Raw genomic sequence first — 27,999 nt, forward strand, 5'->3', positions numbered from 1 at the left:
TTAGATGGCTGCGGTGGTGGTGGCGGTGGGGGCTGTGGGTGTGGTGGGAGGGGGCTGCTGCTGTGGAGGGGGCTGCTGTGGGGGCTGAGCAGGGGACGGGGCTGGCTTGGGGTCGACGTAGGGTGGAGGGGGGTCCGGGGCTGGGTCACGTCGGGGAGGGGACAGCATCTCCTGGCGATCGCGGTCTCTCTCACGCCCTGGTCGGAATGCCTCCAGCAGCGCGTCTACCTTATCCGGCGTGGGACCCCAGCGAGCGTGACCTGCGTCATTTTGTAGCCACACCGCCACTGTACCATGACCACTCTTCACAACCACCTCCGACCTACAGCACAGCACATGTTAATATTCACAAACACACCAAGTAAAAAAACATCATCATTATTATCATCTGTACTGCTATCATCATCACATTATTATTATTACTACTGTCATTATCATTATTATTATCACTACTACTACTATCATCATCATCATCATCATTATTATTATTACTATCATAAATATAATCATTATTACCACTATCATCATTATCAGTATTACTATCCTCATTATCATTATCATCACAACTATCATCATCATTATTATTATAATCACTACTACTACTACTATCATTATTATTATCATTATTATTATTATTATTGTTATTATTACTATCATAAACATCATTATTATTACTATCATCATTATCACTATTACTACCCTCATTATCATTATTATCACCTATCATCATCATTATCATCACCATTATCACCACAATCATCATCATCATCATCACCATCACCAACATCTTCCTCCTTTTTCCCCACTCACAAATGGAGCAACACACAGTTCAGAAAGCAAGGATAAAGAAAAGCATGACTGAAAGCATATTAATCAACACTAGCTCAACATAATAGGCCAAGTGCTCAGGAAAGAGGTGACGAGAAGCATGAAAGTACTATGTCTCAAAGACTGGGTTGGGAATAGACATGGAGGAGAGGAGAGGAGGGGAGAGGAGAGGAGAGGAGAGGATTGAGAGAGAGAGAGAGAGACTACTACTCACTTTGCCATGAAGTGTTGGAAGCCATGTCGATATTCATGTTCAAAGGGCAACAGTACGATCTGCTTTCTGTTGAACCTGCAATGCAAACAATATACTTATACTACATACATCCTCCTCTAATACTGTACTATGATAATGTACTTAATAATGCTCGTGTACTGTAAAGAATAAATAATTAAACAAATAAAAGCTAATTATGTATGGCCTAGATGGAAGCTAACCAGGGCAAGGAATGTCTTTATCATTATATTTTCACCACCTCTTGACAATTATATTTGGCTCTGGTTAGATCCTTCAGACTAGAAAAAACAATAAAGTCAGAGTGTGTGACTTCAGAGATATAGGACTGAATAGGAAGGCTGCCAGAGATCAACTGACATGCCAAATGGTTTCCTATAATCCAGGAAACCATTGTTATGTTCGGTGGTAACCATATACAGTAAATAAACTGATGCTTTGGTGGTCTAGTGGGTTAAGGTGCTCATGCGGCCACATAGGGGTATACATCTGAGGCGTGGTTGGGTTTACTGCATACACAATGCCACTGAGGGATGCATAAAACTGGTCATCCTCACTATAAATGTTGGGGATGAGTAGCCTAGTATCAAGTCCCTATGATCCTGACAGGCAAAAAAAGACTGGATGATAAACAGACAGATATATAGACAGGAATTAAAATTTCTGGCAGCAGGAAGACAAGACTAAAAAGAACATCACTCAAATACAAGGAAGTCAGCAACCAACCGTGATGCCTCGAGGTGAAGGAGTGCAGACGGCGCCGGTTCCCTCCACTCCGGCACAAACACGATGAAGCTGAGGGGTTCGTGGGACTCGCTCAGCAGCTTCTCAAAGTGCCGCACCGTCGCCTCCATCAACTCCTCGCAAAATGGCGGGTTGGCCTCAAATGACCCACACACTGGCTTGAAGTCCAGGATTGGTCTGTGGGGTTGAGTTGGGTGGGAGATTGTTAGTGGGTTGAAAAGTTATTGATGGATTTGATACTGTTTCTTTCAGGACTAAATACACTCACTTGTCCACCCACCACCCACTTTCCCATTTCGACTGGTGCCTTCATGTGGTGGCTCTGATATGGCCAGGTGGTGTAGTTGCCTGGTTATACAAACATTCCTCCTCTCCCTCCCTATCCCCTAAGAGGAGGAGGACGGATTGCAGAAGGGCAGTTTCAGCCTGCAGTTCACCAGGTTCAAAGTCTAATGAACCTGGAGTTGCAATTATTCCTACTGTTTCTATTCACTCACCCATCCAACCATGCAAGCCCAGCTCCAACCCAAACCTATTTACCTATCAATCACCCACCTACCCTCCTCCCTGCCTACATACTCACCCACCTACCTACCTACATACCCACCTACCTACCCACCCACCTCCATGCCTACCTTCTCCTCTACCTCCCTGTTTGTATACCAACCTAGCTATTTACCTGCCCTCCAGAATTAGTTTCTGTTTTAGATTGTTAAATTATTTAGCTACTCTTGTTTAAACACCTCTACACCTAAAGTTGCTCACAATTTACTATGATGTTGTTCTGTTGAAAGAAATTGATGTTATTCGTGCTTTGAACCCCACAATCATGAAGCAGAAGCATGTTTCACTTTGTTTCCCTTGATGCAGCATTTTCTCCACATATTCTAGACTTCACTACTTCAATGGTCACTGCTCCTATGAACCGTCTGCTTGCACCCCTCCACCACTACAACGGGCGCGTAGCACCCGTCTAGCAACAAACTCTCATCCCTTTTCTGTCCAACTCTCCAATGCAAGAGTTAACCGTTACTCCCAGTCCTTCATTTATGCAACAAGTCAACTCTGGAACTGTCTCCCTCTGTCTGTATTTCCTACTTCCTATGATCTCCAGTCTTTCAAACACAGTGTGTCCAGGCATCTCAAATTCAATGGATCATGAATTTGGCTCTCTTTTGTACTGTTCTTGTTTTTCTTGGAAGGAACGGTTTGTGAGCTCCTGGCCTTTGGTTCCTTTCATAAAAAAAAAAAAAAAAGAAGAAGAAGTGAGGAATGACTACCAACCTAACTACTGGATCTAAGTACCTACCTACCTACCTACCCACCAACCCCACCTACCTACATACCCAGTATCTAATCTTTCATCTGTCCATTCATTCATTCATCCATCCACCTATCTACTGAATCTTTTTGTCTATCCATCAACATTGTCCATATCCTCTATTTACCTCCTAATCCACACACTGACTCACCCATACACCCACCACATCTTCCAGAATAAGACCTCTATTAACCCTACTACTACAACTACTACTACTACCACCACCACCATCACTACTACTATTACTCACCCTCTGGAGCCAAAGTAGGAGTCGGTATCAGGGAACGCAGAGCAGTACTGTCTGAAGTAACAGTTAAGCGGGGAGGCAAAACACTCAAAGGTGACGGAGAAGTGTTTGTGCAGGCATTCCAGCACTGTGACGGGGAGACCACCTTGAGTGCCGTGGCCCTGGGGTAGAAAGGAAGGTTATAAGGTATATCGTTACTGTCACTGTCGTTGTTACTGTCGTCATCGTTATCATCACTGTTTTCGTCATCGATGTCATCACTGTCGTTGTTGGTCGTTATCATCAATGTCATCATCATCGTTTTTGTCATCGCTGTCATCACTGTTGTCAACATCATTATCATCCCAAACCACTTTCTCACCTAGGGATTGGGTAAGGTAGGATCCAAAAAATATGAGAGAAAAAAATGGAATATCACCATCATCAATTTTATCATCATCCACAGCTCTTCTCTAATCCAAGGTTAGGGTGAGGTATGGCAAAAATAAATAAATAAATAAATAAATAAAAAAAAAAAAAAAAAAAAAAGCTAACCAAAAGTCTTCATAATTACATGGATCACACATTCACTTACCAAAATAGCCCAAGTATCATCACTATCATCATCATCACCATTGCTTTGTTCTGGCAATACAAACGGTACCTTAAAATGAGACATAATGGCAAACAGAAAACTCTTTAAACACTCCCCATCTGCTTTCACTACGATGGGACAAAATTCTCCTGTTATTTCATTCTTGTAATCTGGTTTGATCCCATTAACTGAGTCCAGAGATGTCACTTTGTTTTATTCTTTCCCTCTACTGACAATAATATTCCCCTCTGGACCGACTTTTAGAACTGGAGGCACAACACATGGCATTAATAAACTCCTTCATGTGAGACGGTTTTTCCTACGTTGAATAAGGTATCTGGCGGTAGCTAGAATAAACTATAAAGGATGGTACCTAGATTTAGTCACATATTCATTCATTCAATCATTTGTTCCTTCATTCATTAATTCATTTGTTCGTTTGTTTGCTCATTTGTTCATATATTCACTCATTTGTTTGTTCATTCATTCATTCGTCTGTTCATTCATAAACCAATCTCAGTTTCTCCCGAATAACCAGAAGCATAGGGGTCCAGGTCTAGCATACTCAATCCCACCATTTAAAACAAAAGGTCACCAGCCTCCTATCCCTGAGCAGCATCAAGAAAAAAATATATATATAATAAATAAATAAAAAATACAACCCCTAGAGGCCCCATCTGACTGCAGTGTCTTAACCCACCATACCACTGGGCCTCATTTAGTTATATGGTTACCACCCAGCATAGTAATGATTGCAGCTGATCCACTGTGATATGCAGAAGGTTGGGTGACAGAGAGAGACAGGTTAGAAATTGAATTCTTATGTTTTCAAAAGTTTGGGGCTACACAAAACACTATCTATCTCTCTATCTATTGCCAGATGCCTTAATCCCATAAGGGGTGGCCACAAACAAATTGCCTCCATGTCACCCTGTCCTCTGCCATTTGCCTGCACTCCCTCCAACTCACACCTCTTTCTCTCATACATCTCCCCACTCCAACCCTCCATCTCATTCTTGGTCTACCTCTGCCCCTCCTCCTCTCCACCTCAATCATATACACTCTTCTATTCAGTATTCAGTCTCTCATATACCTCACACAGAACACAAAATAGGGAATTCAAGCTCCAACGTATGTCTTTCTGCCACTCAACCCATCCAGAGTAATGGTTCTCTGAGATACACAAAACCATCTGGCTCGTCACACTAAAAACGACCTCATACAACGCCAGTACTGACCTCATTGGGGTTGGTGCCGAGGAGTGTGTTGTAGCGCTTCAGGAGACACCAGACGCGGGGCAGGAACAGCTCAAACTTACGATCGTCAAAACAGTTATAGCGGTAAAGTTGTTCCTGCCAGACAGACCAGGCCACAAAAATTACAATCAGACAAATTTTAGATTATTACTACAACTACTATTATAATTATTACTGTTAGTATTATTATCACTATCATCAACATCGTCCTCACCATTAACACCAACATCAACATAAACATGGAGATGATGATTATTATTAGTGTATTACAGTATAATAATAATAATAATCATCATCATCATCATCATCATCAACATAAACATGAAAGGAAGGTATAAAAACTATTATTACACAAATTCCTGTTATTATCAGTCTCATAATCATCATCATTGTCGTCGTCGTCCTCCTCCTCCTCTTCTGCATCATCAATATCAACATATACAAGGAGATGAGGACATAAAAATTACCGTCACACAACTTTCTTGAGTATTACTATTACCGGTATCATCACCATCAATATCGTCATCATTAAAGCACCATTCATCCATTCATTCATCCATCATCTAATCCAGTGTTGCCCAAAAAAACAAAAATTATATTCTAAAATGACTGTTAAGATGTAGAGATGGAGAAGTGCAGAAACAACATAAACAATGAACTGAAACAGAAAACATTTGGTATGGGAGAACACTCAGACTTCTATACCTCTTACTACATTCCATCAGTAAATGTTTCGTGTGTAAAACGTAAAATGTAGTAATGGGTAAAGAACTCTGAGGCTTGTATTCTCATTGATTAAGGAAGCTCCCTAACAACTTTTCCTTACCAATTTATTTTCGGATATGGCTGGTTATTATCATTTTGTATGCTATTTATGCACAACATGGTAATATTGGAATGATTTAAGTAACACAGAAGAGGACAGCAAAGTGTAATATGCAAAATAAGCAACATAAATACCAGCCTGAATCTCCTCCCATCCCAAATGCTTTCTTGTTTCTGTGCTTTTCAACACCATGAATCATCTCACCAAACTGTGGAAGTGAGTTGGTCCCTGGCATCTCTCTAGTGAATCTGAGTCAGGTCACATCCTTGTCCTTAAAGTCTATCTAGTTATCTGAAAATTACCCCAAAATTTTAACACTCTCTCACCAGTTTCTGGATGTATGGGGTGTTGATCCTTAGTGTCTCTCCGTTGAATCTGAGGCAGGTGGTATCCTTGTCCTATTTAAATTCTACCTATCTCCAGAAAGTCTATCTATTTATTTATCTACCGGTATCTAAAAATGACCATAACATTTCAACATCCTCTCACCAAACTGTGAAAGTTTGGGGTGTTTCCTACGCTCCTCATGTGGCAACGTAGGATTGGATGATGGATGGATGGATGGATTCTTGGTGCCTCTCCACTGAATCTCAGGACGTATCTTTGTTCTACTTAAATTCTATCTATCTCTCCATCTCCAGTATTTAAACTTTCAACATCCTCTCACCAATTTGTGGAAGTAAGGGGTGTTAATCCGTAGCGCCTCTCCGTTGAATCTGAGGCAGGTGGTGTCCTTGTCCTGCATGAAGTCGATGGGAGGCGGCCGCGGGGATGGGGTGGTAAACTGGATCGGATAACACCACACCTTTCTCAACCCACTCACCGCAGGTACACCCACTTCTGAAACACAGCAGAGTGCGGGAGTCTGTATCATTAGCACCATCATTATAATCATCATCATCATCATCATCATAACTGTCATCATCATCTTCCTCTCAAACATACAGAAGTGAGGGAGTGTATATCATCATCATCATCATTCTCTCAAACACACAGGAGTACAGGAGTGCATATTATCATCACCATCATCATCCTCGGAATCCTTGAAAAATAGGGAAAAACATATCACCATCACCATCACTATCATCAACAACAACATTACCATCACCACTAGCACTATAACCTCAAAAAAGTGGGTAAGAAAACCATACCAGTAGTGCAATGAATATCATCACCACCTTCATCATCACACTCATCACCAACACCTTCATCTTTACACTCATCACCACCACCACCACCTTTATCTTCACACATATCATCACCACATTCGTCTTCACACTCATCACCACCACCTTCATCTTCACACTCATCACCACCACCTTCATCTTCACACTCATCGTCACCACCACCTTCATCTTTGCACTCATCACCACCACCACCACCTTCATCTTCACATTCATCATCACCACCATCTTCACACTCATCACCACCACCATCATTCTAACTCTACATTCCACCAGAAAAAGAGGAAGGTATAAAATCCACATGAGTACCAAAGTGAAGTGTAAATATTTGGAAAAGTTTTGCAAGATCAGGAATAAATATAACTACTATAACTGAGTTTAGAGTGGTAATCTCTCTCTCTCTCTCTCTCTCTCTCCCTTGCTCACACCTCTAACCTCTTATATTATTTTCCTCCAATATCTGCAAGTGCTTCTCCCTAATTTTCTTAGCGTGTTCGACGGAGAGGTTGTATATCTTCGTACAGATGCCCTCCACACTCTGCTTGGCTGCCTCCGTTAGATGAGGTTGGCATTGTCTCTGGAAGTAAATAAAAATAATAATAAAATAAATAAATAAAATAATATGGAAAAAAGTGATAGCATTATACTTTTTTTTTCTTTTAATACTGGAATGGTGCCTTCTTGTGGTGGCACTGATATGGCTGGGTGGTGGAGCTGCCCGGTTATACACATCCTTCAACTACCTCCCTATCCCCCAAAAGGAGGGTGGTGGATTGCAGAAGAGCAACTTAACCCTGCAGTCCACAGGGTTCACATTTCAGATGAACCTGGGCTGCAAGTACAACTACTACTACTACAACTATCACTACTACTACTACTACTACAACTACTATCACTACTAATACTACTGCCATGCTAATACTACTTATATCTACTTATATACTACTTATATCTCGGTACAGTATGTAAAGTTGTATTTTAACTCATCCTTGATATATGCTGAAACCTTCCAGTAAGTAACATACAAGAGAATTTAGGGTGTAATATGATGGGGTGGAGAGGTATATAAATGAGAGAGAGAGGACAGCTTGATGGTGGATGGTATGACGTGGAGGCAATTCATTGTGACCATCTCTTCCATGACTATGGCATCTCGCGACAGATGAAACAACAGAATGTGTAACCCAAATTGTAAGGAGAAGGTGTGCCTATGCAACACAGAATATTATATATCCTCTGGCTTGTTAGTAATGGTAACTATATCCAAATTAAAATGATAAAACTAACTAAAAAGAAAATGTTGTGATATGCAAAGTAAATTGCTAAGGCAAATATACTACACAGCCTCTTACATCACCTAGAATATGCCCCACATCCTAAACTATGCTCCCTTTACTCTAATTCATCCTAAGTTAGCCATCTCTCCACCATGAATACCTAAAAATTACAAAAGACTAACACTAGAATAGGGTACCAGTCACAAGAAGTGCTAAATAAAGACACCCTTAGCAGAGTCTTTTCCTGTCCCCAGGGTACATGAAGCAGGCAACAAAATGACAAAAATGAAGACCAAGTTAACCCCTTCAATCTCATCTTTACATTCTTTTTCCTATTATCAGACCATTTTGTGCAACTTAGCAAGGAAATTTTGTACTGAGGGCATGAATGGAGGACACCTGTAATCTGGTGTAGGGATTTTTTTAAAGTTAATTTATTTTCCCTTCCTCTGTTTACCTCCTGTATATATATATATATATATATATATATAAATATAAAAAGGGGGGGGGGGCTGCATCTTAACCTTGCAGTTCAAAAGCCTCTCCTAAGCTGAATATAAACATCAGAAAGTAGCAAGAATAAAATAAATGTTACTGATTTGAAGGAGCTAAAGTGACAGATCTACAGCATCTAAATGAGGCATGGGACTAACCTTGAGGTGTGCCAGGCGGTCCATATAATCATCAAAGGTGGCGCCAACCGTTCTCCGCAACCACTGGAATGTGTCCTCCACATTCCACTTCACTATCTTTCGACTCTCTTGGCTGGCATTACGACTGATAGGAAAATGAATGTCAGTAGGTTAATTACATCTTTGTCTGGGAAAATAACTTCATCATCACCATCATCATCATTACCATCACTAACAAAATCATCATCACCATCACCACAACCACCAACACCATGATCATCAACCAGACTTCTCTTCCCACCTAAGGAAGGAGTTAGTAGTGAAATAAAAACTGAAGGCAGGAAAAACTAGAAACAAAATCAAAGGCATTAGTAATTTAAATATGGTATATCTTGTCAGGGAAGATGGTCAAATTTGCAACTTGATTATCCAGTGCATAAAAAAAAATTACCTAACAATAAAGACATCGACACCTGCAACACACCTCACTCGTCCACACTTCCCTCTACCGAACACAACACACTCAAGCCACACTCCAATCTCCTCCAGTCTTTGCTGACCCACACACTCTCCTAACATATGGCTCACTCATACCATGTTATATCTTATACTCTCTCTTTCACACAGCTATATCACTAATGTACCCAGCCTCTGTAATCACAACATAAAATGGGTATGTATTCACACTGAGGCACAAATGACCTTCACCCTGACTGCCGATTTAAAAAGGGTAAATGGTGGGGACAGATGCCATGAGGCACTTAGGCATAGTGCTCCTCTCCATAATGAAGGCCTTTGAGCCTGTGACAGGTTATTCACCGACCATCCTGTGATACAAGCCCCCCGTATCATTCAGATTATAAAACCTACCTCCCCTAGGTGTTACCATTGGTACTCATTTTACCTTCCAACACACACATGGTGGATGGACTTCTGAACTGACTGGTGCCAGCTCTCTGCACAAGGATTCAAACTCTGCCACTAAAGAGGTGGTATCCTCATAGCTAACTGTGCTAACCACTCAGCCACCACCTTAGGCCACCTGCTTTACCTAATCTAACCTAATCTTTTACAGTAAAGGGCAAAGGACCACAGGAGGGCTAACCTGGTCTCAATCATCCTTTTGGCAGCCTCGGCATACTTGGAGAGCTGTTTCCTTGCTTCACCAGTGAACTTAGGGCGCTGCAGCTTGATGGGTATGTCGTTCATGATCTCACGGTACATGGCCTGGCTCACCTCAGGGAAACACTGGCTGGGCAGAACCGGGTCCCAGCCGTGGTCCACAACTTTACGCTCCATCAGCCACCGTGAAAAGGAGTCTCTGGGTGCATCAATGCCTGGCCAGGGGAGTGGGGATGGTTGAGTGTCAATATCAATAACACTATTATTTCTTACATGCATTTCTAATATTTCTCATGTACTGTACTGATAACTGAGTAGGTGTTAATTTCAGAGACTAACTATTTACTGATAGATGCATCCATACCTGATAAGGGTCCATATCTAGTTCAGTATTAATCTCAAATGTTGTGGTATAATTTGTTACACGTGTCATCAATACCTTTGGTGGTGTGTAATGCCCACTGATAGTGAGATGCAAGCAGTAATGGACTGATTATATATGCAGATTTGAGTGCACTGAGAATGGTGAGATCTATCTATCTATCTACAGCCAGACACCATAATCCTCTAAAGGGTGGCCATTTGTCTTTACGTCAGTTGCTTTACAGGGAGGGGCACTAACCCTCTACCGACCCACTTGTGAGATGGATGCGTATAATGTCACACTGAGGGAGAGAACACTGTAGGCAGATTCAACAGAACACTAAGGTATTATGTGTTAGTGAGGTGAAATGCTCACGCATCTTTAGGTGGTTTGGCCTTGCGGAAAATATAGGGGGAATAAATGAGTGAAGTGTTTTATAAATACTGCTGTGCAACCATGACATAAATTTCTATCTGTCACAGCACACTAGTAAAACATGACATCAAACACAGAAGCAATAACATGAAAACAGCACCCTATCCCTTGGCAGGAGAAGAGGTTTGGATGATGATGATGATGATGATGATGATGATAATGATGATGATGATGATTATTATGATGATTATTATGATGATAGTTATGATGATGATGATGATGATGATGATGATGATGAAGATGATGATGACTGATGATGATGAAGATAATGATGCTGTTACTTTCTATGACAAACATGGCTGGAATAACGTGCTAAATGACAAGGGGAGATGGCATTGTATTTCTATGTTTTTAGGTGTTTGTCTGTTTACCTTGGCGCGCTTGACACATCTCCTGATAGCCGAGCCGCAGTTTAGCCACCAGCTGGCCCCGCAACACCTCCACACTGGGGTACGGCTGTGGCAGGGTGATGGGCGGACGTTCAAACATTATCACATTGGTTGGGATTTCAAGGTCCCAGGGTCCTCTGTAACAAGATCCACATTTTAATTTAATCCAGTCCATACCAAACTTTTCCATTTTTTTCCACTTATTGTCTATCTCTCTATCTATCACCAGACACCCTAATCCCATAAGGGGTGGCCACAAACAAATCACCTCCACTTTGCTGTCCTCCAAATACGAACAAGAAGCCTACTTATTTTCGTTATTTTAAATCAGGTTACGAAGTTCCACTCACAATGAACAGGCTGAGTATAAACGATGGCTGTATTGTATCTAAACTCTCCAACTCAAACCTCTTCAAAGCTGAATAACTTTGTCTGATAGTAGAATAATAATACAAGTACAAAACTGGCACTATAACTACCCCAAAAATAATCACTACATCATCACTAGTACCACATCACCATCACCACCACACCAAGCACTTACACCCAACTATATAAAAACACTCTGCATGACTGCCTTAGAATTCACTCATTTCCTAATATATGTCACTGTAAGGGGTTATGAATCTTGTGACTACTATCAGATCGAATGAATCATGTGACATCAAACTAGCTCTATAACTCAAACACCCTTCCATCTATATATATAACTATCTATAGCCATACACCTTAATCCCGTAGAAAATGACCACAAACAAATCGCCTACATGTTGTCCTGCCCTCCCTCTAACTCACACATCCCTCTCTCATACATCTCTCCACTCCATACCTTCATCTCATCCTTGGCCTCCCCTCCTCCTCTTCCCTTTCACCTTCCATCTCATCCTTGGTCTCCCCCTCCCCCTCCACCTTCCATTCCATCCTCCCATCTAATCCTTGGTATCCACCTCCACTCTATCCCTCCATTTCATCCTTGGTCTCCCTCTCCCCCTTCTGAGGTTTATCAAAAATTTAGAGACCCAACACAGCTCTGAAAAATGGTATCTCTCCTGTACTTACGCCAGGACGAATTTCTTGGTGACGGGCGCCCCACTGGCCTCCTCTGATGCACGACGCTTGACACCCGGCACGACAGGGGGCACTGGCGGGGAGATAGGGGTGCTGGCCACACCCCCACTACTGCTACTGTTGGCGCTACTCACAGTACTGACAACAACAATGACAACACCATGAGTGTAAGTTACGCTCTGGGGATACCTGCTCTACCAACAACAATAATGACAACACTGTGGGCATGAGTTGTGTTTTGGTGGATATCTACATGTATCCCTTTCTTTTCTAACAAACACATTATACATGGGGCTGGATCCAGCATTTTGGAAAATGGGGGAGCATGATTCCTAGTTGAATTATCACTTAATGCATTTAATTAAAAAAATAAAAATAAAAAAGCACCATTATTTTACATGTTTTAATCAGACCTACACAATAATGAAGACAAAAGAATATGAAACAAGATAATTCTATTGCATATAATTTGGCAAATAACAGTGTTCTTTTAGTGTAAGTAATCAATGGTATGCTCCCCATGCCCCCCTCCCACCAAATCTGTGCCTGTTTATTACAATTTAACTTAATTTTGTCAACCTTTCTCAATTTAATCCAACATAACATCCTAAATCACCCTAACATTTAACCCACCTTACCTTACAGCCATATCCTCATGCTCTGCTACACTATTCGGCCCTACTAACCTAAATAAGCCTACTCTAGCTTTGAACCTCCCTACCAAACTAAGCTTCGCCTAATCTACTCCGAACCAAAGCTGACCCATTTTGGTACAAAACCCAACCTAATTCATCCCATACTATTCCACCCCAGACCAGTCTTACTCCACCCAGTGCAATTCAATCTATCCTGATCTAAATTCTAACTTGCCCTAACTTCTCCACGTCTGATGCAGTGAATATTAGTCAAGTCGTGGAAAAATTTGCAGAGAGAATGCAGTAAAAGCGGGTACATATTATAGTCCAGAAAAATACATGCACATAAGTAACTCGAAAAAGAACCATCACCAAACAGAAACAGAGTCCCTTTTTAAAATTAGTGTCTATTGTGTATGAATTAGTAACATCATCTATTTCAGAGGCAGTAAGGAGTAATGATGTACCTTGCATGACTGGCGACTTTTAAATAAATATAGGAAATGTAAACAGGATATATTTTTGTGATATTTGTGACATATATATTAGGGTTGTCTTCTCAATGTGTTGGAGATTTTAACACCTCTTCCTTAGCATCTTATTCTGCACATTACATATCACTATCCTCTTGTATGATATTAATACAAACAATGAAGGAATTAGAATGATACAGCTAGCGTATAAGAGAATGTTAACCCCTTTCGCATGACATTTTTTCTTCACTTTATTCTTGCTATCTCCACACAATTACTGCATTTCAAACCATATACTGCACACTTTTCCACCAAAAGAATTTACTTCAAAAATCACCCTGCGGATTACACCACAAAGGTCATGGTTCGGGATGGGCCTACTGATTGAGGTGACTGGTACTAAGGCCATCAACAGTCAGACGCAAATCACTCGATGGTCTTACTAATTAATAATTAAAAATTCAATACCTGTAATGCTGACTTAAACAAATGTGTATTATCATAAATAAATCATAAATAAACAATAAACAAAGCATTCTGTGAGTTAAATGTGCGCACACATGTAACATGGAGTGACTGCACCACACTAACCACATCAGCAGACTGCAAACAAGGTCACTTACTTGTGAATGCAAGGTAGTGGTGAAAGGTTTGTATATTCGTGTCTTTACACTTTAAAACAAAATGCAAAATTATTTGCCCTCATAAACTGGTGGATGCTGAATATGAATAATTTGTAAATTAAGTCGAGTCATCTGTTTTCCTTAAATATCCCTTGCCGAATCATAAGCATACACCATACACAGGTGCATATTATATGGCAGGAAATACTGTATATTCAGTTAACGAGCACCCTCGTGGTAAAAGGGTTAATGAATGCTGCATTCGACCCCTTCAGTTGGAAAAATCTCTCTTTGGCAAAATAAAGCTGTCTGGAAGTAGCAAGAATATAACAAACTATGCCATCAGACTGAGGGGGTTAAGGTGTAATAATGGAAAGAAACTGCTAATGAAGAGGTGCTATGAAGCCTCCTATGCAACCATTAATATCATCCTTATTATGAACATCTTTCACTCCAACCAAATTATAAAGATAAATGAAAAATGAAACAGCACAAATTAGTACTGTGCAGTAGCATGAAAAATGAAACAGCACAAATCAGTACTGCGCAGTAGCATAAGTACTGGTATTAATAAGCTGACTCCTTCCACAGGGTACTCTGTTCATAGTACTGGTATGTGCTTTCCTGTTCCTGGACCCTACCTACTTGATATACTTGTGAAAAACTGGGTCAGTATGCTGTTGAATTCCAAAAGTCACAAGAATCACAAAATAGCTTTAATCTAGTTTTGCACCTAAGCTTTCATGAGAGGAAAAGAGACCATGGCTGGGTATGATGGTGAGGCCTTGATACCAATACCATGACATGTTTACATGGAAGAATTATATCAAGATGGTGAAACTGTTTGTTGTTGTGGACCCTGCCTCATCTGAACATGCACACGGTGGACTGCAGGACAAAGCTACTCTTCTCTGCGGTCCATCATCCTTCCAGGGGACAGGGATAGTAACAATGGACATCTGCGTAACTGGACCGCTCTGCTGTTCTGTTATATTTGTGCCACCAGGTGAAGGCATCCCACTCCCGCACAACACTGCCTGTATCCTGACAATAAACAGATATATTATGTGGGTAAAACTCCAAGATGAGTGATCTGAGGGTGATTATGAGCCTACCTCTTGCTGGCTCGCGTGTGGGGGGGGAAACTCTCGCCAGTGGGGAGAGATGAGGAGGAGGAGGAGGAGGAAACGGAAGATGGAGCCTTTGTAGTGACACTAAGACAGTCAGATCTGGTGTGAGGAGAGAGGAAGGGGTGTGGCATTAGTGGCGACAGGGCCCCATTCCCATGCGTTTACAGGCATTACACTACCTCTCCCAGATTTATCTGTTTTGCATATCAAAACCTGATATTCTTACATGTTTTTTCCATCATTACTAGTGAATATCAATTTGTTATATGCAGAAATAAAGTGATAAGAAGAGATATTAATAAAGTGCATCTCTTCTTACACAATTTATTTTGCACACTACAGTTTAATACTCTCTTGCATGTTATCTATACATACTTTTAACAACCTACTAGTGAATATGAACTTATAATATGCAAAACAGATTGGTATGAAAGAGGTGTTAATAAGCAGCATTTCTTTCAAGGTGATGTATTTTGCAAACTACAGCTTAATAATCAGCTTGTATGTTATATGCTGCTTAAATAACAAGAACCATTAACTTGCCATAAATAAACCACTAAGGAAGATGTGTCAGTAAGCCTGCCAAGCCCAAGAGAATACAGTCCAATGTTTGTGTCAAAAGCTCAGTTAGTTCAGCAGATTTCCAATAGCCTGAAGTTTTACGGATTAATATTTACCATTTGTCTTCCTCATATCCACAGCTGATATGAATCACATCTTTTATAAACTGTCCAATGTTTATACTTATTATACTTCATTTTACTATTCTTTATACTCAGAAAATAGCAGAACTAAGGTGAAGACAATAATTCAGAAGGCTTCAGTGAGTGAACAGATGTGTGGCATATTTTTCTCAGTATTCATCTGATAGATCTCCTACTTTTATGGTCACCTATTACTCTGATTTCTACCCATCCCATTTACTAGTAAGAAACAAAGGTAAGGGTGATGATGATAGTGATGGCCAATTTCTAAATAAGTGGAAATGGAAATTCCACAACCACCACCGACTGACTGGTGTAAGCAGCCTTGTAAATCATGAACAAGGAACTGCGACTACTTTCTCCCTGGATGTTGTTCCAATAACAGACAGACGAGCTTTGCTTAAGATCTCCCTGCATCATATGTGCAATGGATACAGGAATAAAAATGCTCTCCAAACTGAAAGACTCATTGTGTTTCATTGTGAAACTCTTTGTACATGTCTGCATGATTATGTCAACCTTGTTCGCCTGATGGTGGCTATGTGGCACAAACTCTGGCAGCTTCTTTGTTCAGTCAACTGATGTGGTAATGAAGCTGGTCTCATATCTGGGATTCTTGACCTGATGGTAGCTGGCTATGCTACACAATCTCTGTCAGCTACTCTGTTCAATCAGCTGTTGTGGTAGTTGAGTTGGCCTCTTAACTGAGTTTGCTAAAATATCACTACCAAATCACTGCAGCTTATAATACTTGCAAAGAACTTCCAGCCTAAAATGAGGTCCAAGCTAAAAAATTCAAGTGACTTGTTGCCTCCCACCCTAACCAGTGTACAGCAGTCACAATGAAAAAAATATCTAGAGTATCTGTCTATCTGTCAACAGATGCCTCAATCCCATAAGGGGTGACCACAAACAAATCACCTCCATGTCACCCTGTCCCCTGCCATTTCACTCCCCTCCCACCAACTCACACCCCTGCCCCTCCTCATGTACTTCCCCACTCCATCCCTCCAGCTCATCCTCGGCCTCCCCCTCCCTCTAACCCCCTCTACCTCACTCACATACATTCTCCTCCTTAGTCTCTTGTTCGCCATCTTCTCCACATTGCCAAACCACCTCAATGTCAAGTATAAATATCACAATCAGAAGCTGAGGTTCTCTTATCTACAGTTTGTCCACTGCATTCCTGAGTGTATTATCAAAGGTCCTTGCTATAGTAGGACTCGCCTAAATTTGCGGCTGTGGTGTGGCCCGCACCTGTGTACAGTGTTGCCACGTTTTCTATACCGTTATCTCTCTCTCTCTCTCTCTCCTGGCGGGAGATGTGAGCCACCCTGAGTACTTTTGATTCTTTCATAAGTTATTTATAATTGTGCTTTCATTTGTTAATTTGGTTTTGTTATATTTAGTGATATTTATCATTTTTTGTATACGGCGACAGATGACCTGTTATTGCAGTACCATGATTGATTTTCATTCATTCATTCTCTTTCCCCTTCCCTCCTCGCGGGTGAATGTTTTTTTTTTTTACTTCAGTATTGGCATATGTCTACTATTTTGTCCTACATATTAGCTTATGATTATAAATGTGACTATTCCTCGCCCTTAAAATTATGGTAAAAGCCAGTAAAAGTGAGCATTTTTCCCTAGCAACACCTGTACAAACTATGCTTGGGTCTATGGAGGTACGTACTTTACCTTAGGCCAGACTGGGTGTGTCAGTGTTGCCACTCACAAGAATTATATGAATTATTTCTTTTACTTTGGATATTGGCATAGTTCTTCTTTTTTCAGGCTCATTATCTTATATCTATAACTGTGATATTATTACCTACCCTAAAACTACACTAAAAACCATTAAAAGTGACTACAATTTCTTTTAGCAACACTGTACAATATGTATGCCATGTTTCTGTGTTACTGTATAAATATTTTATGCATAATAAGATTACTGTTGATTCATCCATCTAAATACACAAGTGTAAGTTTTATTCATCTGAATTTATCGTATTTGTGATGCCTTGTACATAAATAGCTTCCGTTTCACATCGCAAGTTGGGGAAACGTGGCACCATTGTACACAGGTGCGGGCCACACCACAGCCGCAAATTTAGGCAAGTCCTACTATAGTGAATAATGTTTATGCAGTGATCTTTGTAACCCATGGCATTTTGTTGGGAGCATGACAGCAGTGTTTTTTCATGAACTTCTCCAAACCCAAGGTAGTGAGAAGTGACACAGTGTAACACCATAATTCCAATTATTTTCAATTCCAATCTCAAGATAACAGAAACATACACCCATAAACACTGTGGCCAACACTGCCTCTGTGAAAGATTCTGCCACAAAATCTACTGCAGCCATCAACTACATTATCTTAGGCACTGAAGATGTGATTCATAATTCCAACTTTTCAGGACATCCACAGACATGAATACATAAAATGCATAGTCTGGCAATAAAGAGTAAGATTTTTAAATACTGCGATGTACTTCAAAACCAACTGTTTGGAGGTATACAGCATACTGGCCTACTACCCTTTAATACTTGTGCTATTTGGCAGTCTACTCATGGGCCCTTACAGATTGAGAGACTCATCATTTTAGTACTTCTGGCTAAAGGAACCCTACCACAGTATTACCCATCACCAAATATGTATGGTAGTCACCCAGTTTACAGCACTCAAACACGAGTAAAATAGCAATGTTCAGAGAGTATGGTTCTTAGATATCCAACCTTATTTACCCCCATACAGTAACCATAGACAGGCAATGAAAGGCAGGGAGCTATAAACTTCCAAGATTAGGATTCTCCCTCGTATCTCCTGTACTGCACATCACTGCATCTTTTGTTGACTGTTAAATATAGCAACACCACTGCTGGATTTTAGCTGTAAACTGGGTGTCTACCTTAACAAGCTTATGACCAATGTATAGCAAATTAGTCTGCAATGTGAAATGTATTAGTTACAAGTATGATCCTGTAATATGAATGGACCCCTTCATATCAACAGACCTTCTCTAAGCTGAAGAAAGAAGTCTGCTGGTAACAACTACAAAAAATATATTAAATAAATAAATAAATAACTATAAAAGATGTGTGGTGATGACTTCCCCTCCCTTTTACCAAGAGAGGACTGGAGGCTGTTAAAGTAAATAAAAAAAACATCATCCTACCGGAGTTCAATGAGTTCAATATGATATGAGGTTATAAAATCTGGAACACACAGTACAACAAATCCAGACTTTTGCACATATGAAGCAGTGCATCTCATCTGGCACCAGTGCAAATATCTTCCTTCCAAGGCCTGCTTTCTTGCTGGCTAAAGAGGTTACTTAACACCTCTTCCTTAACAGTTTATTTTGGATATGCCTAAATAATATCCTTTTTCATGTTTTTTTTTTTTTTTCTTATAAGAAAGTTGGAACCAAAGGCCAGATGCCCACAAGATTGTTCTCTCCAAGAAAGAACAAAAAACAAGATAACTGAGCGCCAAATTCAAGATCAGTATGGCGATATTTGATGGATTTATGTAACACAGGAGGACAGAAAGGTGTAAACAAAATAAATCACTTAAGAAAAGATGTTACAGAGCTTCCTTACATGAAAAAAATATGGGCCCAAATGCCTGATAACATTTGAGTGACTGAATTGGCTCTACTGTGAGTTGGGAAGGGAGATTTTTACACTCCTGCCTAGTCACTTTCCCTGCCCTTCATTTGTTCATTCTGAGAGATCTTGTACGAGTACACACCCAAAAAAAGTATCACACTTCTTTCATTCAACAGCTGTGGATATGAGCCGAGTCCCCAGGGCCCAGACATAGACTGAATTATTATGGTGGTATCCTAAACTATATAACATCCTAGACTATGCCATTTGATGTATGTTTAAAGCCCTGATAAATAGCAAGATACAGTTTTATGCTACTATGACAAGGTGGCCCATACATCACAGTGTTTCATCCACACTTTAATATGCAAGATGCCTGCAGTTGCATGATGCTTTTTTTAAGGGTGTACTGTATTGTACACAGCTGCATGGGTTAGCCTCGTACACTTGATGGGAGTTGCTAATGCTATATAAAAAAAAAAAACTCTGGCGGCATCTCTGTCTCATCCTACACGTCCACATCCCAGGGTTCTTTATATCTAAATAAAGTGGGGTTGTAGGCTGCAGTCCCCACCTTACTCAGTCATGAGGAAACATGCAGATCCCTGTGATGTTTGTCTTCAAGATGGACATTTTGAAATTATAGACAGCTGCTCTAGTAATAGTATATGAGTGTTAGAGTCTATATAATCACCAATTATGTTGTTATGACTTTGTGTTTATTTTTACTGCTCAAGACCCAGTTCCCAAGAAATGAGCATGTATTGAATCAATACCAACCTCTGTAATACTAACAAGGTGATTTTACTACAGGCTGTAAATGGTGTGAAGTGAGAAGGTGAAAACATATGCTGGCAGATGAAAAAGCACACTTTTTGTCAGTCCATCATTTGTCCAATCCTATGTTGCCCCATGAGGAGAGTATGAGCCCAGGGCTACAGTATGGAAGTTGGTCCTGACATTTAAGATGAGAGTGACCAGCCTCACTTATCCCTGACTAGTGTTATGTGGGCAATGAACCCCAGCCACCTCTTGCATATAAACCTGCACCGGCTCAATCTGACTGGAGCGCCTCAATTTACTTATCCAGCAGTTTGAACCCCGGACTCATATATGCAGAGGTGAACTCTGCCTCCATGAAACATATTATCCTACCCTTATATTTCAATATAATAGGTCTCCTGTGACCTATCATCACACTGCACTGATAATGGGGGAAAAAAATATTTAATAATAATTATAGGAGGTCATGTTCCAGCATAAAAAATTCTCATACCAGTACATATAAAAAGCAAATGATAATAAAGGCCATATGTGTGTGTGTGTGTGTGTGTGTGTGTATATATATATATATATATCTGTCTATCTATTGCCAGACGCCTCAATCCCGTTTGGGGTGGCCACAAACAAATCGCCTCCAAGTCGCCCTGTCCCCCGCCATTTCACTCCCCTGCTCCCAACTCACACCCCCCTCTCTCATATACCTCTCCACCCCATCCCTCCATCTCATCCTCGGCCTCCCCCTCCCTCTTCCCCCCTCCACCTCACTCACATACACTCTCTTCGTCAGTCTTTCACCCTCCATCCTCTCCACATGGCCAAACCACCTCAGTGTGTTCCTCATAACGCTTCCTATCACATCCACATCCACACCACAACGCTCCTTTATATCCTTATTCGTCAGCCTGTCTCTCCACGTGACTCCACAGGCTCCTCTTAAATAACTCATTTCCACTGCTCTCACTCTTGACTTGTGTCCTTCCAACAATGTCCAAGCTTCACTTCCGTACGTTAGAGTTGGTATCACAATACTGTCATGTAGTAACTTTTTCACTTCCATGCTCACTTCCCTGTTTTCTATCACTGCTTTCAAGGAACCAGCAACCTTTCTTCCCTGCTGTACCCTTTCAAGCACTTCACCCTCCAAACCTCCATCCTTACTCATCACACTACCCAAATACTTAAACGTACTCACATTTTCCAATTCCTCACCATCCAACCTCGCTGTACAATCACTAACTTCACCTCTCTCAAAGACCATCACTTTACTCTTCCCTACATTCACCTTTAGGTTCCGTTTCTTACACACTCTCTCAAACTCATCCACCAAGCCTTGAAGCTCCCCTTCGTCTTCACTCAACAACACAGTATCATCTGCAAACAACAGTACAGGGAGTTTCCAAACACTATCCTCTCTCACCAGGGCAAGCATAGTATTAATCCTGATCCTTCACTGCATTTTCGTACCAGTTTGCAGCGAGAAAAAACCATTTTACCTAAAGTGTTCCTTAGCTGCTTTACAACTTTACTGTGAAAAGTGAGTTAAATGAAAGCAAGATAGTGGTGGAGCTACTGTCATGAAAAACATACACAAATAAAAACTTAAAAAACGAGAAAATAATATAACTAACAATGACAAACGTACATTAACTCGAATGTGACAAAGATCCCTAACCCCCTCCAGCTTGGTTAAATGTAAATTGTTGTCTGATTGGAGGGTATAACTCTAACTACTTACCATGGAGATTCATTCCTACCTCATGCCTAAAGCAACCACAATTTAAGAGCTGTGGGAGTGGTCTAGTTCTCTCAGATGAAAACAGACTACTTATAGAAATGCAAATGCCACCAATCACACCAAACAAGCGTGAGACTGACCTGTGCGTTGTGTTTGCGGTGCTGCTGCCGTTGGTGGGGTTCTGAATGCCCAGGGGGTCACTGATTGGGTCAAAGTGGTGGCCCTGCTGCTGATGACCCTGTTGTTGTTGCTGCTGTTGTTGTGGACCCCCAGCATGCTACATTCAAAGAAGAAAGAAGGGTCTGTTTAATTTTATAAAAGTCATTGTTCTCTCTCTCTCTCCCCCCTCTCCCCCCAATTACAATGCATGCTGTAGGAGATTGTGTAGCATGGACGGCAACCATCAAAAGGACAAGGTTGACCATAGTAACTGTAGTCCCAGGCTAATACGTAACATGAGCACAGGGACAGCAGGCTAAAGTTGTTCTCAACCTGCAGTTCAATGCCCTCCTTTTGAAGGACAGGGTGGGAGTTGAGGAATGCTTGCATAACTGAGCACAGGAGCTGCTCGGTTACTGTATATCAGTGCCATCACATGAAGACATCCCTCTCCAGCACAAAGGCTGATCTTACAAGTATGAAACACTGACCTTCAGAATGAATTGGGTATGTAATATCCTGTATGTAACATATGGTGTATCTGAAGAGAAGAGATGATATGGTGTGTCTCTTCCAACAGTGCATTCCTTTATACATTCCACAAATTTGGCAAGTAAACCACATGCATGCTTTGACTCTGTCTATGCCAATTCAATTAAGGTTTCCTATTTGTTCAGCATGTCTAAATTCTTTGAGACATCATAAAAGAAACTCATATCAAAACCTATAGCTTGTAATATAATAGGGAAATCTCTGGGTGTCTTACAGTATACATCTGGTGCTGTGACGGTACTAACTTGTGTGTGGTGTGTTAGTGGCATATCCCACAGACTCTCCCCAGTGGTCCTGTTCCAGTAATATATCCGCTGCTCTCGTTTGCTCCAGAACTTCCTCCACCCTGCTGCCAGCATCTCCTGAGGCAAGTCTGTCTCCTGTATCCCTGCCCCACCTGGCCCCACCCCAGGACCACCCCCACCCACCCCTGGCGACCCTGCCGTGGTTGGGGTCTGGGGTGTTGGGGTGGTGGGGCCACTGCTGGTTACACTCCCCTGTACAAGAATAAAAGCCAATTAATGCCTTCACCCTTCCTGACAGTAATACCCCCATGAAAAATTAAGTTACTTCTGATTATATATTCTGTTCTCCACAATTCAAAAGATCACACTTACTAGACTTAGATTATGCATGAAAATTTACTCTCAATAAGGTCTTGGCTTATTCTATGGGTCCTACTTGTCCCTGGAACCGATATTTTGGTACCGTTAACATCCCTCTCTCCCAGACCATACCTCTCCTACTCACCAGGAGGTAATGAAACCAGGGATTGTGACTGTACACATAAAGGTAAGGAAACTATGTACTCTACTGACCTGTGGTGGTATGGAGACCCTAATGCCCTGGTACTGTGGCTGTGGTGGGTGTGACTGTGGCGGGTACTGGTAGTGTGGTGGGTGCTGTGGTGGTGGCTGGTGGTCCGATGGGGTGTAGCTCTGCTGTGGTGTGGCGGGGACGGGGGGGCTGGGGATGGCAGGGGCCGGCACCACACCACCCGCTGACGTGGCCGGACTTGACGCCCCACCACTCGATGCCGATGATGACGCCACAAAGCTTTCCCATGAGGACGACGCCATGACCCTACAAAGAAACACATTACACTATGGTACAAAAACATGAATGATAAACTGCCATAGCCTAACTCTATACACACAAAATAATTATATACTGTACTGGTAATATCATACAGAACATAAACAAAGGCAATGAACTATTTTAACCCTACACTGTACACACAAAAACATTCATATTATTGAACAAAAACAAATAAGTTGTGAACTGACCTAAACCAACACACAAAAACAATCAATACGGAACACAAATACATGGGTGATGAATTGCCATAACCCTACACACAAAAACATTCATATGCTGTAATACTTAAATATACAGTATAAGTGATGAATCTGCCACTCTACATCCATAGGTGTTATCATCACCCATGGGAGGTTTTCCCTGTTGCTGCTGTTCATGTTGTGGCCCCAGATTCATCTAAATGTCAACCCAACAGACTGATGAATTGTTGCCCTTCTCCTGCAGTCCACCATCTTCCTTTTGGAGGACAGAGAGGGACTTAAGGGACATTTGTAAAACCAGGCAGTGGACTTAGCCATTATGTTGGTGTCATCGCGTAAAGTAATCCCTCTCCGGCACCACGCCCTCCTTCATCTGAATAGACAATATCATCTAGCATTGCCTAAACCAGAAGGAATATGGTGGGAATGGAATCCTCCTTCTCATCTCAACTGTGCTTTGGTGCTGACATCCTTCCAAAGCAAGTCTATACCCTTTTTACACTAACTTGGCCTAAAACTGCCACCTTTCTATCTTGAATGCTGAGCAGTAGCAGTAGATTAACACTAGACTATGATGCTGGTCACGAAAAAAATTCTATAGAAAGGATGACGAGCCATACCATTATCTTTTTCTGCCACTGAGCTATGTGGAATAAGCTGGAAAATGATGAAAATTTGGGCCAAGTTAAAGTGAAAACAGTATAGTTCCTCTGCATTTCTTCACAGGTATCATAAAAATAACAATTCACAAGTAAATACAGGGTGATTCAAAAGTTAGGACACACAGGGAAAATCATTCACTTTTAATCACCTGTCCTCGCCCATCCTGTTTAGTGACGAGGAAAACTTTTATGTTAATGGTGAAGTAAACAAACAAAACTGTTGGTACTGGAGCGATACAAATCCTCACTGTTATCCCCAACAAAGATGCAGCGTGCCGGCAAGGTGATGGTGTGGGGCAAGGTGATGGTGTGGTGGTGTGTATAGGACCGCATAACTGTCAGTCTTTTTTCCTCTGACGAGAACTAAAAAACTGGCAGGCACGTCTGCAACAGTGTTTTGATGTTCACAGTGAATATATCGAACATTTGACGATGTAAAACTATCAGTGTATTTACATAACAACAAAATAAATGATTTTCCTTATGTGTCTTGACATCTGAATCACCCTGTATGCGAGATATGAAAACACCCACAGCTCCCTCCCAACTGTATGCCCCAACAAGCCTTAAGTACAAACGTAATTCAGTGTTCTTACCTTAATGTACCCAGTACTAACTTTCCCACCAATAACAAATTACAGCAATATCAATCAAGGCAAGTTAATTTTCCATCAATACCAAATTACAACAATATCATTCACAACAAGTTAAATTTTCCACCAATAACAAATTACAGTTGCTAATATCAATCAAGGCAAGTTATATTATTTATCCATTCCTGTCAACAAACACTATTCTACCAGCAACTGAACTGCGCCCTGTCAACATTGTCTTCTCATGTTAAAAATACTTAAATACATTTACTCTTACATCATTTCAATAAATCTATATAAAAGAAATGATACGCTTGGTCATGTAGAGAAAAAAATGAACAAACACAATGTAATTTTCAGTTCTGGTCTAAACATGTAAAATTTTCACTAACAAGTTATTACAGCCACATCAGCATTGTTAAGTACCTCAAAAAAAAAAATTATAAACCTCAAAATTAATGAATGTTAACTAAACATGGTAAGACTTCCACTATTAACTCATTAAACCCATATCTGTATTAGGCAGTTATGCTAAAAAAAAAAAAAAAAAAAAAAAGAAAATCCAATTATCATAACACCATCTACTTCTCTCACTATCTATGGCCAGGCGCCATAATCCCGTAAGGAGTGGCCATTTGTCTTTGTGTTAGTTGTATTATGGGGAGGGGCACTAACCCTCTGCCAACCCACTTGCTGACATGTACAGAGCACATATAGTTTGGTTATATGGTTACCACCTAGCATTAAATGATTTCCTGGCTTACAGGAAACCATGAAGCTTGTCACTGAATGTAATGCCACCTAAAAAGGAAGGAAGAATAATAAAACTGACAGGAAAGATGTGAGAAGTAGGAAGAGAGGAGGGCAGACAGAAAAAGAATGATAAAGGTGAAGGAAGAGGTAGGTGGCACTACACCAAGTGAGTGGACGATCATCGCCACCATCTACCACCTACTTGAAACAGTAAATTTTCCACCAGTAACTAATTAATGTAACCACTGCAATGGTGTCATATTAATAAACATTCACACACCTTATAATTCTTGACTTCAAATGCTACATCTGTCACTTGAGGTACATATAGGTAATTCTGATTTATCTATTTATCTAATGCCAGATGCTTTAATCCAACAAGGGGTGGCTACAAACAAATCGCCTCCATGTCGCCCAGTCCCCAACCATTTCACTGCCCTCCTCCCAGCTCACACTGCCCTCTCTCATATACCTCTCCACTCCATCCCTTTATCTCATCCTCCCTCTCCCCCCCTTCACCTCACTCACATACACTCTCCTCGTCAGTTTCTCACTTTTCATCCTCTCCATGTGGCCAAACTACCTCAACGTCACTTTTTAAAAAATGTAAACATTATATGATTTATAATTTCGTCCATAATTTTCAATCACATCTTTTTATAGGTGTAATTTCACTGGCAACTCATTTAAAAATACCATGTAGCACTATAAGTAAATACCATACCTATTCTACAATTCCCCTATGCATTTTAAATTTCCAAAACATATAATGAAAACTTAAATTTGGGGAAACCCACAATTTAACCATCATCTCCTCATCATTCCAAATGCAGATACAAAAGTCCTAGTTTACAAAATAACAAAAAGATAATAAAAAATGGAACGTACCAAATCTATCTATCTATTGCCAGACGCCATAATCCTGTAAGGAGTGGCCATTTGACTTTGAGTTATTTGTTTTATGGGGAGGGGCACTAATCCTCCACCAACCCACTTGCTGACACGTAGGGAGCCCCAATTTTAAATATTCACTCACATTAAGTGGAATGTCATCAATATTTAAATTCCTTTTCCCAGCCACTTCCTCAACAGCTACTGTACTTTAAAGGAAAAACAAAAATCAGCGCCATCCTTCACATTATCATCAAGTATATTTAAGTAGAAACCTGTAAATTCCACATGGGGGATAGGAACATGGAATAAATCTAGTTTAGCCCCCAATACAGGGACAAATGACACTAATATACAAATATATATCTCAGCTCAGGCTAATATGATGCATCCTTTAAGTACAATTACATAGATTAAAGTACAAAAAATTAGATGCACTGAGAGGGAGAATATCAAGGAATACATCTAGCTTAGCCCCCAGGATAGGGACAAATGGCGCTAATTCACTAGTATACACCTTTGCTCAGGTTTATTTAGCACCAATTCATCAGGACCCATTACTGTCCTCCTGAAAGGCCATGGCAGTGACACCTAATTGCCTGTCAGGGCCATGGACACGAAAAATAGGCGTAACCGTTCGTGTCCAGCTTCGAAGGTAAACAATGTCCCTCCAGATGCCCATAGTATTTTCTCAGATTTTTGGCGATTTTCCTGGGCTAGCGTCATTATATTAGACCCAGACGAGTCCAGTGGCACTGCAGGCACTAAGGTAACGGTAACTTACGTGTGTTGAACGAGAAATCCGCCCCTAAGTCATGAATTTGCTTAGAAATTTTGACACACACCCAATCGGAAAGACGCCATCAGTTCCCTAGACTCGGCGAGAGGCTTTACCCT

At 40.9% G+C, this 27,999-nt stretch overlaps 1 protein-coding gene across 1 annotated transcript; it reads right to left on the bottom strand.

Annotated features, from left to right (window-relative positions):
* On the bottom strand, positions 1-27,998 carry Pcif1 (Phosphorylated CTD-interacting factor 1). Its single transcript, XM_080273901.1, has 17 exons — positions 27,887-27,998; positions 23,724-23,988; positions 23,151-23,402; positions 22,335-22,471; positions 15,346-15,459; positions 15,113-15,274; positions 12,491-12,688; positions 11,414-11,568; positions 10,227-10,458; positions 9,143-9,266; positions 7,648-7,789; positions 6,696-6,868; positions 5,185-5,298; positions 3,376-3,533; positions 1,787-1,981; positions 1,043-1,117; positions 1-322 (listed from the first exon to the last, which is right to left on the bottom strand). Exons 2-17 carry the CDS (start codon positions 23,982-23,984, stop codon positions 1-3), a joined length of 2,814 nt encoding a protein of 937 aa, XP_080130027.1. The 5' UTR covers positions 23,985-23,988; positions 27,887-27,998.
* Position 27,999: the final 1 nt, after the last annotated feature.

The sequence above is a fragment of the Coenobita brevimanus genome, chromosome 56, assembly GCF_032717465.1.
Source record: "Coenobita brevimanus isolate Jiangsu-jjx chromosome 56, ASM3271746v2, whole genome shotgun sequence".
Taxonomy (NCBI): Eukaryota; Metazoa; Arthropoda; class Malacostraca; order Decapoda; family Coenobitidae; genus Coenobita; species Coenobita brevimanus.